At 40.4% G+C, this 11,150-nt stretch overlaps 3 protein-coding genes across 3 annotated transcripts; 1 reads left to right on the plus strand and 2 right to left on the minus strand.

Moving 5' to 3' along the window:
* The first annotated feature begins 82 nt into the window (after positions 1-82).
* LOC109467834 (coiled-coil domain-containing protein 43-like) lies at positions 83-3,655 on the plus strand. The gene is made up of 3 exons (XM_019765919.1): positions 83-489; positions 1,125-1,298; positions 1,668-3,655. Exons 1-3 carry the CDS (start codon positions 112-114, stop codon positions 1,749-1,751), a joined length of 636 nt encoding a protein of 211 aa, XP_019621478.1. The 5' UTR covers positions 83-111; the 3' UTR covers positions 1,752-3,655.
* Positions 3,656-3,766: 111 nt separating this feature from the next.
* On the minus strand, positions 3,767-8,380 carry LOC109467810 (ferredoxin-fold anticodon-binding domain-containing protein 1-like). Its single transcript, XM_019765875.1, has 7 exons — positions 8,165-8,380; positions 7,542-7,698; positions 6,996-7,199; positions 6,366-6,530; positions 5,833-5,975; positions 5,275-5,445; positions 3,767-4,980 (listed from the first exon to the last, which is right to left on the minus strand). The coding sequence occupies exons 1-7, from the start codon at positions 8,352-8,354 to the stop codon at positions 4,007-4,009; spliced, it is 2,004 nt and encodes a 667-aa protein (XP_019621434.1). The 5' UTR covers positions 8,355-8,380; the 3' UTR covers positions 3,767-4,006.
* A 29-nt stretch (positions 8,381-8,409) lies between these two features.
* Positions 8,410-10,175, minus strand: LOC109467844 (small integral membrane protein 7-like). The gene is made up of 2 exons (XM_019765930.1): positions 9,967-10,175; positions 8,410-9,326 (listed from the first exon to the last, which is right to left on the minus strand). Exons 1-2 carry the CDS (start codon positions 10,046-10,048, stop codon positions 9,169-9,171), a joined length of 240 nt encoding a protein of 79 aa, XP_019621489.1. The 5' UTR covers positions 10,049-10,175; the 3' UTR covers positions 8,410-9,168.
* Positions 10,176-11,150: the final 975 nt, after the last annotated feature.

Below are 11,150 nucleotides of genomic sequence, written 5' to 3' on the forward strand. Positions count from 1 at the left end.
TCATGCTATGAATTCTAGACAGCGCTTTGTTATACACTTTTATGGTCAATAAACTTTAAGGCACTAGTATTACTAAGTAAGGGCACCTAAAAGTATGAATTGATTTCCAAGATGGCGGCGGCCAGGGAGGAAGGCGAGAGCAAGTTCTCCCTCTGGCTCTCGGGACAACTTCAGGACCTAAACGTCGATCACGAGGTGTACGGGACGTACATCAGCGGCATCCTGGACTCTGCCGAGACGGAGGAAGAGAAGAACGAAGCCCTAGTGGACTTCTTGTCCGAATTCGTGGAGGAAGATGTGGAGGAAACGTGCAACAGGATCGTGCAAACATGGCTGAGGCTGACCGCCGAGGCAGCCGCTGCGGACAGGACGGACCAGCCGGACAAGAAGACGGTGGCCAGTGTGATGGAGAAACAGGCCGCCACCATAGTCAAGAAACAGGGCAACGAGGAGAACAACGCTGCGACCAAACAGGCACTGCTAGCGCAGGTACATAATACATACTTACCAGTGCCAGGCTTTGGGAGCGATTGGAAAGAGAACATACCAGGGGAGTTGGTCCCCAAATAAGTACATTTGCCGCCTCAAGTACTCCTTAGCACACTAACTCCCCTGCCATCTGTCTATTTGGCCAATTTCTACTCTTTCCAACCACTCCTGACGCCTGGTAGAGGCTACAAATTAAAGACCCTCAGGGTAGTTTCTGGATCAAAATTTTTATCGGTGACCCAGAAATTTTATTATGATTTATTATTATGTTGATCATCATCATAGATTGTTTTTTCCCAATCTCATGACTGTCTTTTGATATGTCAAAGATCCTGTTTATGAGTATTACAAAATGTAGGTCAAAAACGCAAATGCCTCTGAAACATATCCTAGTCCTAATCTCCAATGTTTTGGCTGATCCTATAGTGGCAAATTTGAGCCTTGTCACCGTAGCAATATAGATCTGCTTGGAGATTATCCTAGTCCTAAGGAAGTGTGCAGTAATACTGAAAGAATACATGTATTGTATGCTGGAACTTAAGAACAAAAATCCATTGTGCAACAATATGCTGCTGAAACATCTGAGCGCTTATCCTATTCATTGATCTTAACAATCTTGTCATCTCACCATACAGTATGCTGAGGTGTCTGATGAAGAAGATGAAGGTTACAGTTACAGTGAGGAGACCAGTAACAGTGACTTGCTGGGCTTCAAAAACATGAACAAAAGTAACGTTCAGCAGGCAGAGAAGCAGGCCAGGGAGAAGGCCAAGGAGGAGGTACGAGTCAAGAGAGAGAAGGACAAAATGGTGAGTTCTGGGATGTCAGTAAAAGTACCTAGAGTGTCTATGTGGTGTAGTGGTCTGCCCATTCTGATAATCCCCACATCCGTTCAATTTCTGTGGCGCCTATGGCCTGGGTTTGTGCCCTTGTCTGCCTGGAAAACCAGTCCCATTGTCCTGTTGGATGAGTAAGTAAAGCCGGCGGCCCTGTGTATGGGAGAGCCTATAGTGTTCAACCTCTGCACTTATAACAACCCAACACCCCGACTTCCCCAAGAAGAGTAGGGGTGACCCAATGTGCTTGGCAAAGCTGCATTGCCCTAGCTAGTAGCTAATGTCTTGTTTTATCACTGATAGTAGCTAATATCATGTATGTGATTCTTGGTTTACCTACAGCAACGAGAGAAGGACAAGCAGAAGGCGGCCGAGCGGAAGGAGAAGGAGAAAAAGCGGACACAGAAGGGAGAGCGGCGCAGATAGCATGATTGGACTGGATTTGTGTTGTGATATGAAGGACTGTTGCAAAGCAAATACCAGTGAACTAACATGTAGTGTTCTTAAATAGCATTGCAGCTGCCAACATGAATACCTGTGCGATCCAATTTCAGAGATTTCCTTATACTTACATTTAACCTGATACCAACATCTACCACAATGAGTGTTATGAATTGTGAACTGAATGTGGATAAGAAGTTGTCAGCTATTTGCAAGTACTTTACAATGTCCCAGTATGGTGGGATGGTTCTCTTTAGTATTGACATTGACAGCTGCATTGCTAGTACTATAGCAAATATGGATTGCTGTGCTAGTTTTTGTAAGGCCTGATACAGAGGAAATATCTGCATGAATCATATTGTTGCACACTATAGGGCTCTGCAGTAGGTCCCCTGTAAAAGGGAGTGTAGAAAATGCCTTCCATAAATCATAGAAGTGATAAATTGTAATTATGAAAAACTAGTCATCAATTGCTCTTTGTAAGGTATGCTTGCATGGTTTCTAGGTTTCAAAGGTTGTGTTAATAATAGAAGTTAATATTGTGATTTGTACACTGTTAATGTTAGCAAACATAGTATAGATATGGATATCTCCAAATAGCTAAATCAGGTTTTATATATCTGACTAGTGATTGCTGGATACAGGCAAAAGTGTTGACCTTATCTCAAAGTATGAATTTTTTCGCTAATGAATTTACACATAAATGCGACAATGATCATGACTTTTAAAGGATATTTCATCAATGTCACGGACTTGAGGCATATCTAAGTGCCTGTTGTTCATTTTGTGGCTGGTATTGCAAATACATTTGTGTCTATATCAGGCTTCTCAAACCTATTGAAAATTCAATGTTTTCTCAATGAATAATTTCATCAGGTTGGTGAATGATTGAATAGCAAAGTTCTTTACTCACAACCACTTATTTAACAAGAGCTGACATTTCGATGACTGTCATCTTTATTAAGGCAATTATGAAGATGTTTTCTTTTGTTCTACCTATTGCATGATTATGAATATTTTACATGCATGTGGAATTTAGAAATGGTTTGGTTAGGGGATAGCTGGCATTTTGCATTGCATTATTTCAAGTCTCAAGAAATTAAGGAAGGTATTTTAGAAGTTGTTGATGCCAGTTACATGCACCTGTAACCGTGTCCATTAAACAATATGCAGGGTTTTATCAATTGACACTGATTCACAAATTTATCAAAGGCAACTGCTTGTGCACAAAGTCATCAAAATTTCTAACCCTAAGCACTATATTCGTGCCAAACATTGCCAGCTTTCCACTGATTTAAGACTGCATTTAAACCTGCTGTGCAGTTGTAATATGTTGAATGTCTGAAACAAGACATGACTGCTGTGCCCATTTCTTACTGGTGCATGTAACTGTAGGCATCTATGAAGTCCAGTGTGTGGGTGTTTTACATATACATGTATACTGCAGTGTTAATGTGCAAATAACAATTGGTGCTCTGCTTGACTAGAAATGTACTATTATTCACATAAAAGCTAGTTCAAGGTTGCGAGTGTTATAATAACATTGCATATGCAATACAGTGCATTTGGTGTTCCTAGTATTAAGTGTAATAAGCTGCTAAGCATTTTTAATTATAAACTATCAAACATTCATTATCACCTGCCATACACCTTTAAAATGTCACAATGTTTGTACGCAATAAACTTTATCTATTCTTATTTGTAAGAAGCATATCACATGATCACTAAAATTAATGACTTAGCTTGGAGTATTTGAGGGGATACAAGCTATGTTGCTTGCTGTAGTTGCTCTACAAGCATTGGAAGCTCAGAGCATTGCAAGACTGTGAAGCAGCTAGGCATTGTAACCTACAATGTAGGAGTGAAACATGTATTAAATATGTAGTTTTGTACCAACATATCTCTGAGTACTGTAATTTGTTTGTACATGTACCACCCATTCAACATGCTATCACAATGAACAGTAGTAGACTGAAATATGAAAAGTATTTTACATATAACTTTAAGTGCATGGTAACTCCTTAATATGTACACATTTTTCTGCTATTCAATACATATATTCAAGAGACAGTAATTGTAGAAATTGGCCAATTAGATAACAAGCCAGGGAAGTAAGTCCGCTAAAGAAGCGACAACCAGTACTTCTTTAGCAGACCAACTCCCTTTTGTATGATATCTGTCTAGTTGTCATTTTCAGGCACCCCTGAAGCTTGGTAGAGGCTTCATACTACTATACAACACTATCTGACTTGTAAACCCAAATCTTGCCCAAGTCTTTTCCCTAGATCTGCCATGATCTGTTTAACATGACAAGAGCTCAAGGCCCTGTCAGGAGCCTGGAAAGTCAGTCTGTAACACCTACTCTTTCTCCCCGTGTCTGGCTGAGTGTAACAGTCAATAACAGTCGCCTCTGTCACAACATCATGGCTCACATCACGTAGTAACATCATGAAATCATCCTCACAGAAGTCTGCATTGGGGTTTTCCCAAAAACTGATGTCGTAGCTGTAGGAGGGCGGGAACTTGCTGAACTCAAGGTATGTTACAGAAGGTGTGGCTGGGTGGGATTGAACTCTGAATTGTTCGTAGAAACGCTTGTCTTCAGTCCACAGCAACCTGACGTCAGGAATGCTGAATTTCAGCAGTGCTAACCTGTCTAAGTTCAGTGTGAAGCACAAAACTCTGTGCCCAGGTATCCTACAGCCTGGTAAAATACCCTGGTTCAGAACAAACACTTGACCTGTTGGGACATGAGTGCTTTTGTCTGTACTGCTAGCAGCCAATAAATTAACAGACTGCCTATTGGAGGACAGGGATGGAGCAAGATCCAACTGTACAATGGAAGACACTATCTGCTCAACACAACTTACAAAGGAACACACGTCACTCAAAGAATCCTTCATGTCTATAAATGTGCCCTTTGTCCTTAAATCTAGACCAAGTAGAGAAGAGAGACAGTCAGATCTCTTTAGTGGGTTGGAGGCAGCTTGGGTTTTGATTCCAATCCCTGGGCCTTGTTGTAAGTTTGTAGTTGGTTCAGTACAGAGCATACCAGGTATGGTACTCGGGTGTACTTGACATGAGTTATCCACTGTTGCTAGTTCCCTGCTATCACTACTGTCTCCAGTGTGTTCAGGAAGAATGAGTATTCCCAAAAGCTGGTACTGCACAGGACAGGTGTGAGTAGAGATGGCACAGTGAGAGAACACCTCACCTGTAAACAAACATTGTCAATATTAATTGAGGCAACGTAGATAGCAGAGCTGATAACTATGTCTCTTTGGCACGTGACTTTGTATATAACCTCTCCACATAGATTTAGTTCCTTTGTAGAAAGCTTTTATTTACATAGAATAGTGTAATTAGATTGTTAAGCCACCTTATATGTTGCTGTGCTGTTTTGTTATGTCTTGTCAGCAGGACAAGCCCTTTGTAATAGCCACTGGCCTGGCTGTGAGGGTTGAACAGCCAAACCAATAAATAAAATACATAAGGCAGTTGTGATTACCAGTGAGTACATGCATGAGCCCAGGCTGTAGTGATGTCTGTAGGATTGTGGACAGGTGTGTTGTCAGACTGGGCCGCAGGTACCAGCAGGTGTGGTCAGCTGATGTTTCTTCTGTACCATCCTCTTTCACCTGGATCAGTCTTGTCTTCACCTGACCATCGCTTAGTGCATCTACACATACAGGTGAGATAAATCATACATACATGTATAGTCATTATTACAACAAACTGAAGGAAACACATTAGGGGTCAACAAACCTAAACATGATTTGACAAACAGCAAGGTATCAACAAAATATACTGTGCCTGAGTAAAATCTGTTAAGTATTCTGTGTAGAACATTGGAAGAATGTCTCGTTTAAAGTTGTATTTGCATATCTAAGGATCCTGTCTATGGTTTTTAAGTGTCGTGTTGAAAAAGATACTGTCTGCATCAGGCAAAATTATGATGCAATGTTGACCAAATATCCAAGGAAAGCCATGATAAATGTATATGTGCTAATGTGACCTAGGCTATAGGGTGTATAATGAATACTTAGTAAGCACCCTGACATCTTACCAGCCATGTCAACATCAGCCGAGGAACAGACGATAGAAAAGTCTTCCGTCTTCAGATGATCAACACCAAAAGTTTCTTCAAGAAGACTTAACAGTTGTTTGGTTACCATGGCAACAGGATGGTCCTCCTTCTGATGTAGGTTTCTGTAGGTCAAATAGTAAGATACCAAATTTATTACAGGGATTTAGGAAAAGGTATACTATACAGTTAAAGGGCTGAAGCTCTCACACCAATAATCTGTAAATACTTAGTAGTACATCAATTGTGATGAACCATTTGAGGCATAGGTGCAATCTTTTAGCAACTACCAAGCTTCAAAAGCAGCTGAAAAGAGCACAAATTGGCCAAATGGACTGATAACATGTCAGGAAATTTGGTCCACTAAGAGTTCAGTGAGCAGCAACCTCTACTCCTTTAGCGGACCAACTACCCTGACATGTTATCTGTCTATTTGACCAATTTGTATTCTTTGAAGCCTGAAGCCTGGTAGAGGCTAGGAATATGTCTGTGTTTATGAAATAATTTGAACCGACCTGCCAATCTTATGCCTTATTCCAGCAGGTTTAGAGAATAGCCTGTCTCTGCCTTCCACTCTGGCTAACAGTGTGGGTGCAGTTTGTGTCACAGGTGCCAGGGGGCAGCTCTGTGCGAAGATGTGGGTTAGCGCACCCTCTGTGTGGAAAGCCTTATCTCTGCTCCTGAAATATGGACGTAACCTGAAATTAATTCCTCGTACATGTAGTATTTTCAAATGAGATAAAATTGGGCATTTACTAACAATAATGTAACAATGATGGAAAACTATAGATTCTGTTCCTAGGTCTCCAATGTTGTAACCAGCAGTATGTTGTTATATTTTGTCTGACCCTGCCCTCTTCCCTCAATGAAATGTGGGCAGCAGGCAGAGTTCATTCTTTCATGAATACACAAATGTTCAAACAAACAAAGAAAACAGAGCGTCAACGAATGCTAGACATCCAGATAATGAGAAAATTGTTACTCAAGCAAGTGCATAGATTTCTGAAAACAGTCCGACGTTTCAACTAGCATCCACTGAATGACTGATGAGAAGTAGACATGTCAAACAGTTTTCAAAAATCTATGTTCTTGCTTGAGTATCAATTTTCTTGTGTAAACAAACCAGAAGTTGACTTGTAGCTCACCTGTACCCAGACGGCATGTACACTTCCCAGTCTTCAGCACAAAATGGCACCACCTCTCCCAGGATAAGCCCCGCCTCCGCTGCCATGGCAACCGCCTGCCAGGAGTTATGCCACGCTCTCTGTGGTTGGTCGGCAGGTGTTCCACCTTGACCCTGACACAGGGTCACGTACAACTTACCTTCAGCAGACAGGAGCTCTGTACAGCTGGGGAGATGGAAGATGACATGTGGCAACTTAGGAGTTAGATCTAATATATATATATGTCATTGTGAAGTATTCTTTAAATGCAGAGTTGACATTGCTTTTATCTGTTATTTTGGTTGACTTTAACACCAGACACTGAAATACAACAGTTCATGAGAATAGTCAAATGCGATAGGTATTTTTCAATTCCAGTTCTTTCAAGAAGCAAATAATACATAATTTTACTGTTGACTACACATGATTGCAAGTTTCTAATTTTTGCTTTTGTTTGCTTCTCAAATAAACGTTTTTCATGAGCACCGCAGTGGAATGACTGTATTGTTAATTTCGTCCTTTCCTTACCTTGTGAAGACCTTCCTGAGCAGTTCCCTGTTGCGTTTGATGGGTGTCTTCCTTCCCACGTGAGGGAAGTTAAAGATGACGTGATCAAAAGTCTGGCCTCGGAGTCCCAGACATGCGTTCAAGTCTGTGGCATCTACTCCAAAAATGATTACAGCACCTGTTAAGGAATAAAATTCAAGGTTCACAGAGCACAACTTGCCAAGCTTGTACATTATGTGTTTCTTGAAGTGACACCATATACACAAAGCTCAAGTGTTTCATACAAATGCTCAACTGGTCAGATGTTGATAAAACTGCAAAGTATCAGTTATTTTTTTAAAACTCTACCTGCATCTATCAGCTTTACTAGTGCCACAATAAGTAGAGCCTTATACTGTCAAACATAGTGATACATATGATATACATGTACACGTTATGGACATGATTTATACAAAATTTCAAAAGCACATGTACATTGATGTACACAAGAAGTATAATATGGCCCGCCACAAGATGTACACAAAAAGCACATGCAGATGTCATATTCACATGGCCTAAATGCTTTCATAGTTTCTCTGCAAGGCATAATCTTACAATTCATTCACCTCTCTCTCTCAAGGAGTTAGGGACAGCCACTAACATACCTTTGTCCTGGAGAGCCTGAATGTTATTCCCAGCATCTGAGTGTGTCCTCAGTGCGTCTTCCTCCCTACCCAGAGTTGTGGCAGTCAGCTGGTCAGGGTTCACCATCCTCTGTGCCAGCGCTCGGGAGAAGGAGAAGTTTCCATCCCCCAACACCAAAGTCTTACCCTCACATGCCTCCAACATGTTCATACATACAACATGGGCATTACAGTAACACTGACACTTTATTCAAAATACAAAAGTGCTTGCACTGTTACAGCAGTACTAGTATTTGTCATGGGTGACACTGTTGGACACCAAATACATACAGGCTATAATTGGACCAAAACAACTTCAGTTTCCTTATAAATACCATACAGTGTACAGTGGTTCCTTTATATCTCTCTGGAAACATTTACATGCCATCAAAAATTGGCAGAATATACCGGTAGTCAATTGACTTCCTCACAGTAAGTAACATAACCCTATGGTCAAATCTACTAATCCTATGTACTAACTTACTAACATTAAAGGAATAAATTGTAGTATGGAAATCATAACATGGGAACAGATCTTGTATGGTACAATCGGCAACCCTTAATAGTTTGACACAATGTCAGACATGATCTATGATTCTGCTACACTATTACACGAGTTCTTCCAGAGCAAAGACAACAGATACAGAGGAGTCCCTCTTGTAAGTTTCTGGGAGCAATCTTTACATTGACTCTGCAGCTACCAGTAAAGATGACAGAATTGTCATGTATTCACATTATGTACAGCAGTAGCTATTGTTCAGTCCTACAACCAGCTATAGTCTCCAGTAATAACATACACCTTCTAGTGATGCTGAAGAAGAGTGATGGATGTCACTCAAATCGTCCCACAGTAATCTCCATACTCTATTCAGTTTGAATTGTCGTTGAGACCCAAAGAGCAATTTTCATTCAGTACATGTAGTAGAGTCTAAATTCAGTACTCGAAGTTGAATGTCTTTGAATATACAGCAGTTTTTGTGTCCTGGTTAGGACCCAAAGAGTACGATCATACAGAACATGACGAAGACGTTCCACAGAGCTATGAAGATCCGCAGGTACTGCAGACTCAACAGGAACTCTCGTATCCTGTCTCCGGCTGTCACTGCCCTGGGCTGGTCATCACTGTCAAATCCACTGCTGCTGCCTACAGCACAGGGGAATACACAACAGAACTTAAGACAGTTACAAATCCACTGCTGCTGCCTACAGGAATGCGAAACACCTTAGATACATCTACATCTGTACATGTAGTTACAAATCCACTGCTAATGCCTACAGCACAGAAGAAAATGCAACATGCCAACATGGGTTAACGTTAGATATTTGCAGGGAGCAGGGCTTGAAATAGTTACTTCTAACTCCATGCCTACACAATACAAATTTTATCTGCAACAATCAGAATTTAGGAACTATGGATTATACTAAAACTGTTCAGAAACCACTGCCATTATCTATGAACATGTACATGGACTATAGCAGATTATTAGGTGCAGGTAGACATCAGAAGTACCTGCACTCTAAACCTTCGTATATATTAGTTATATTTGTAAAAAAAATTAACGTTATAAGTTATACAAATTAATGGATAAATTAGAGCAATTGTGGTTAAAACTTTACTATTATTGTTAGAAAGTTTCCAACCATTAGCTTAAGTCCAATCAAATCAATGAATGCCATGTAAACTAGACTAGAAAGTACAAAACAATGTTTGAATTTGACGCGATTTGCAAAATCTTTGAGAAGTTCGAGTGCCCCCCTCCCCACGACCAACTGATTTTGCTCACCTTTTTTCTTGCTTAGGTTGAAGTTCAGCACCGCTCCGGCGTTTATAAGTAACGTCCCAAACAACAGAAGGTCCGACAACATTCTGTAGCATTAACTAGCGGCAGTCCACGATGTTATAAAACTTGTACAAAGTGGTCATCAACGAACTCACATACGTGGCTAAGGACTACCGAGCACGGCCGAATTGCGGCAGGTGGGATTACGACAGTTAGCGCCGCCTAGCGGCAGTACTTGGAAAGACAATTGCGTCAAGGATCAAAATAGAAATGGAAAGTTAGTCTCCATTCAGTGGTCTCCACCATACCCCACTTCGCACAAGCAAATATTAGAAATCAGACGGGGAGCAATTTTCCTTGAAGATCTCTGACTTCCCACGGTCCCCAAAAGTTCAATCACCATCTATTTTCTAGCCTAGTCATGATCCATCAACACATTGTATAATCTCAGTTCCAGTCCCTTAGCTAAGTTGGTACTGTTCATTCCGACCAAAGGCCGTATCTGTATCTGTCTCTAATGTTAACTAAATAAAATGAACTTCATTAGTGTAAATAACAACTTTATTTGTAAAATCGTGGGGTTGAAAAAACTAGGAAACTAAGAGGTGACTTTTTAACACCAACAGTTAGTCTACCAAAACAGAACTCAACAATCAAACAGTGGCAGAGCAAATAACTAAAAATCAAAATTAAAATTAGTTTGTTTGTCAATCGGTGCCTCTTATCAGGCAATGTCTAAAGCTAGCCTAACAAAATAGAACCATGGAGGTACCTCCATGATAGAACTCAACATAATTTAAAACAAATGTAACAAACTACTAGAATACTATCAAACATACTATCAATACTACTACTATATATACAGGGGTCGAAATAGATTTTGGGGCCAACTTGCACTGGTGCAAATGAAAAGAAAAATACTTGCACCGGAAGAAAAATAGTTGCACCCTCCAAAAATACATAAGTGATGGGAAACATCCGCTGGCAGCGACGTAGATAGTAACCTTCTGTTACTTACAAAAAATGAAGAAAAACTTCATGGATTCTGGTTTTGTTCCTTTCCACTCCAGTTCTTTATTAATTAATATTATTGGGTAATTCTACAGGTAGTGACAGTGGATAAAGCAAACTTGCACCATGGTGCAAGCAGGCAAAAAATTAGTTGCACAACACCAAATTTACTTGCA

The sequence above is a fragment of the Branchiostoma belcheri genome, unplaced genomic scaffold, assembly GCF_001625305.1.
Source record: "Branchiostoma belcheri isolate BF01 breed outbred unplaced genomic scaffold, Haploidv18h27 scaffold19, whole genome shotgun sequence".
Classification (NCBI taxonomy): domain Eukaryota; kingdom Metazoa; phylum Chordata; class Leptocardii; order Amphioxiformes; family Branchiostomatidae; genus Branchiostoma; species Branchiostoma belcheri.

Excerpts from the sequence above, each read along its gene's own strand:
- LOC109467834 (XM_019765919.1), top strand. The coding sequence starts at position 112 with ATGGCGGCGGCCAGGGAGGAAGGCGAGAGCAAGTTCTCCCTCTGGCTC. Across the intron at positions 490-1,124 it reads AACAGGCACTGCTAGCGCAG|TATGCTGAGGTGTCTGATGA; the intron begins GTACATAATACA and ends CTCACCATACAG. Across the intron at positions 1,299-1,667 it reads AGAGAGAGAAGGACAAAATG|CAACGAGAGAAGGACAAGCA; the intron begins GTGAGTTCTGGG and ends GTTTACCTACAG.
- LOC109467810 (XM_019765875.1), bottom strand. The coding sequence starts at position 8,354 with ATGAACATGTTGGAGGCATGTGAGGGTAAGACTTTGGTGTTGGGGGAT. Across the intron at positions 7,699-8,164 it reads TCAGGCTCTCCAGGACAAAG|GTGCTGTAATCATTTTTGGA; the intron begins GTATGTTAGTGG and ends ATTCCTTAACAG. Across the intron at positions 5,976-6,365 it reads ATAAGGCATAAGATTGGCAG|AAACCTACATCAGAAGGAGG; the intron begins GTCGGTTCAAAT and ends TTTGACCTACAG.
- LOC109467844 (XM_019765930.1), bottom strand. The coding sequence starts at position 10,048 with ATGTTGTCGGACCTTCTGTTGTTTGGGACGTTACTTATAAACGCCGGA. Across the intron at positions 9,327-9,966 it reads CAACCTAAGCAAGAAAAAAG|GCAGCAGCAGTGGATTTGAC; the intron begins GTGAGCAAAATC and ends CCTGTGCTGTAG.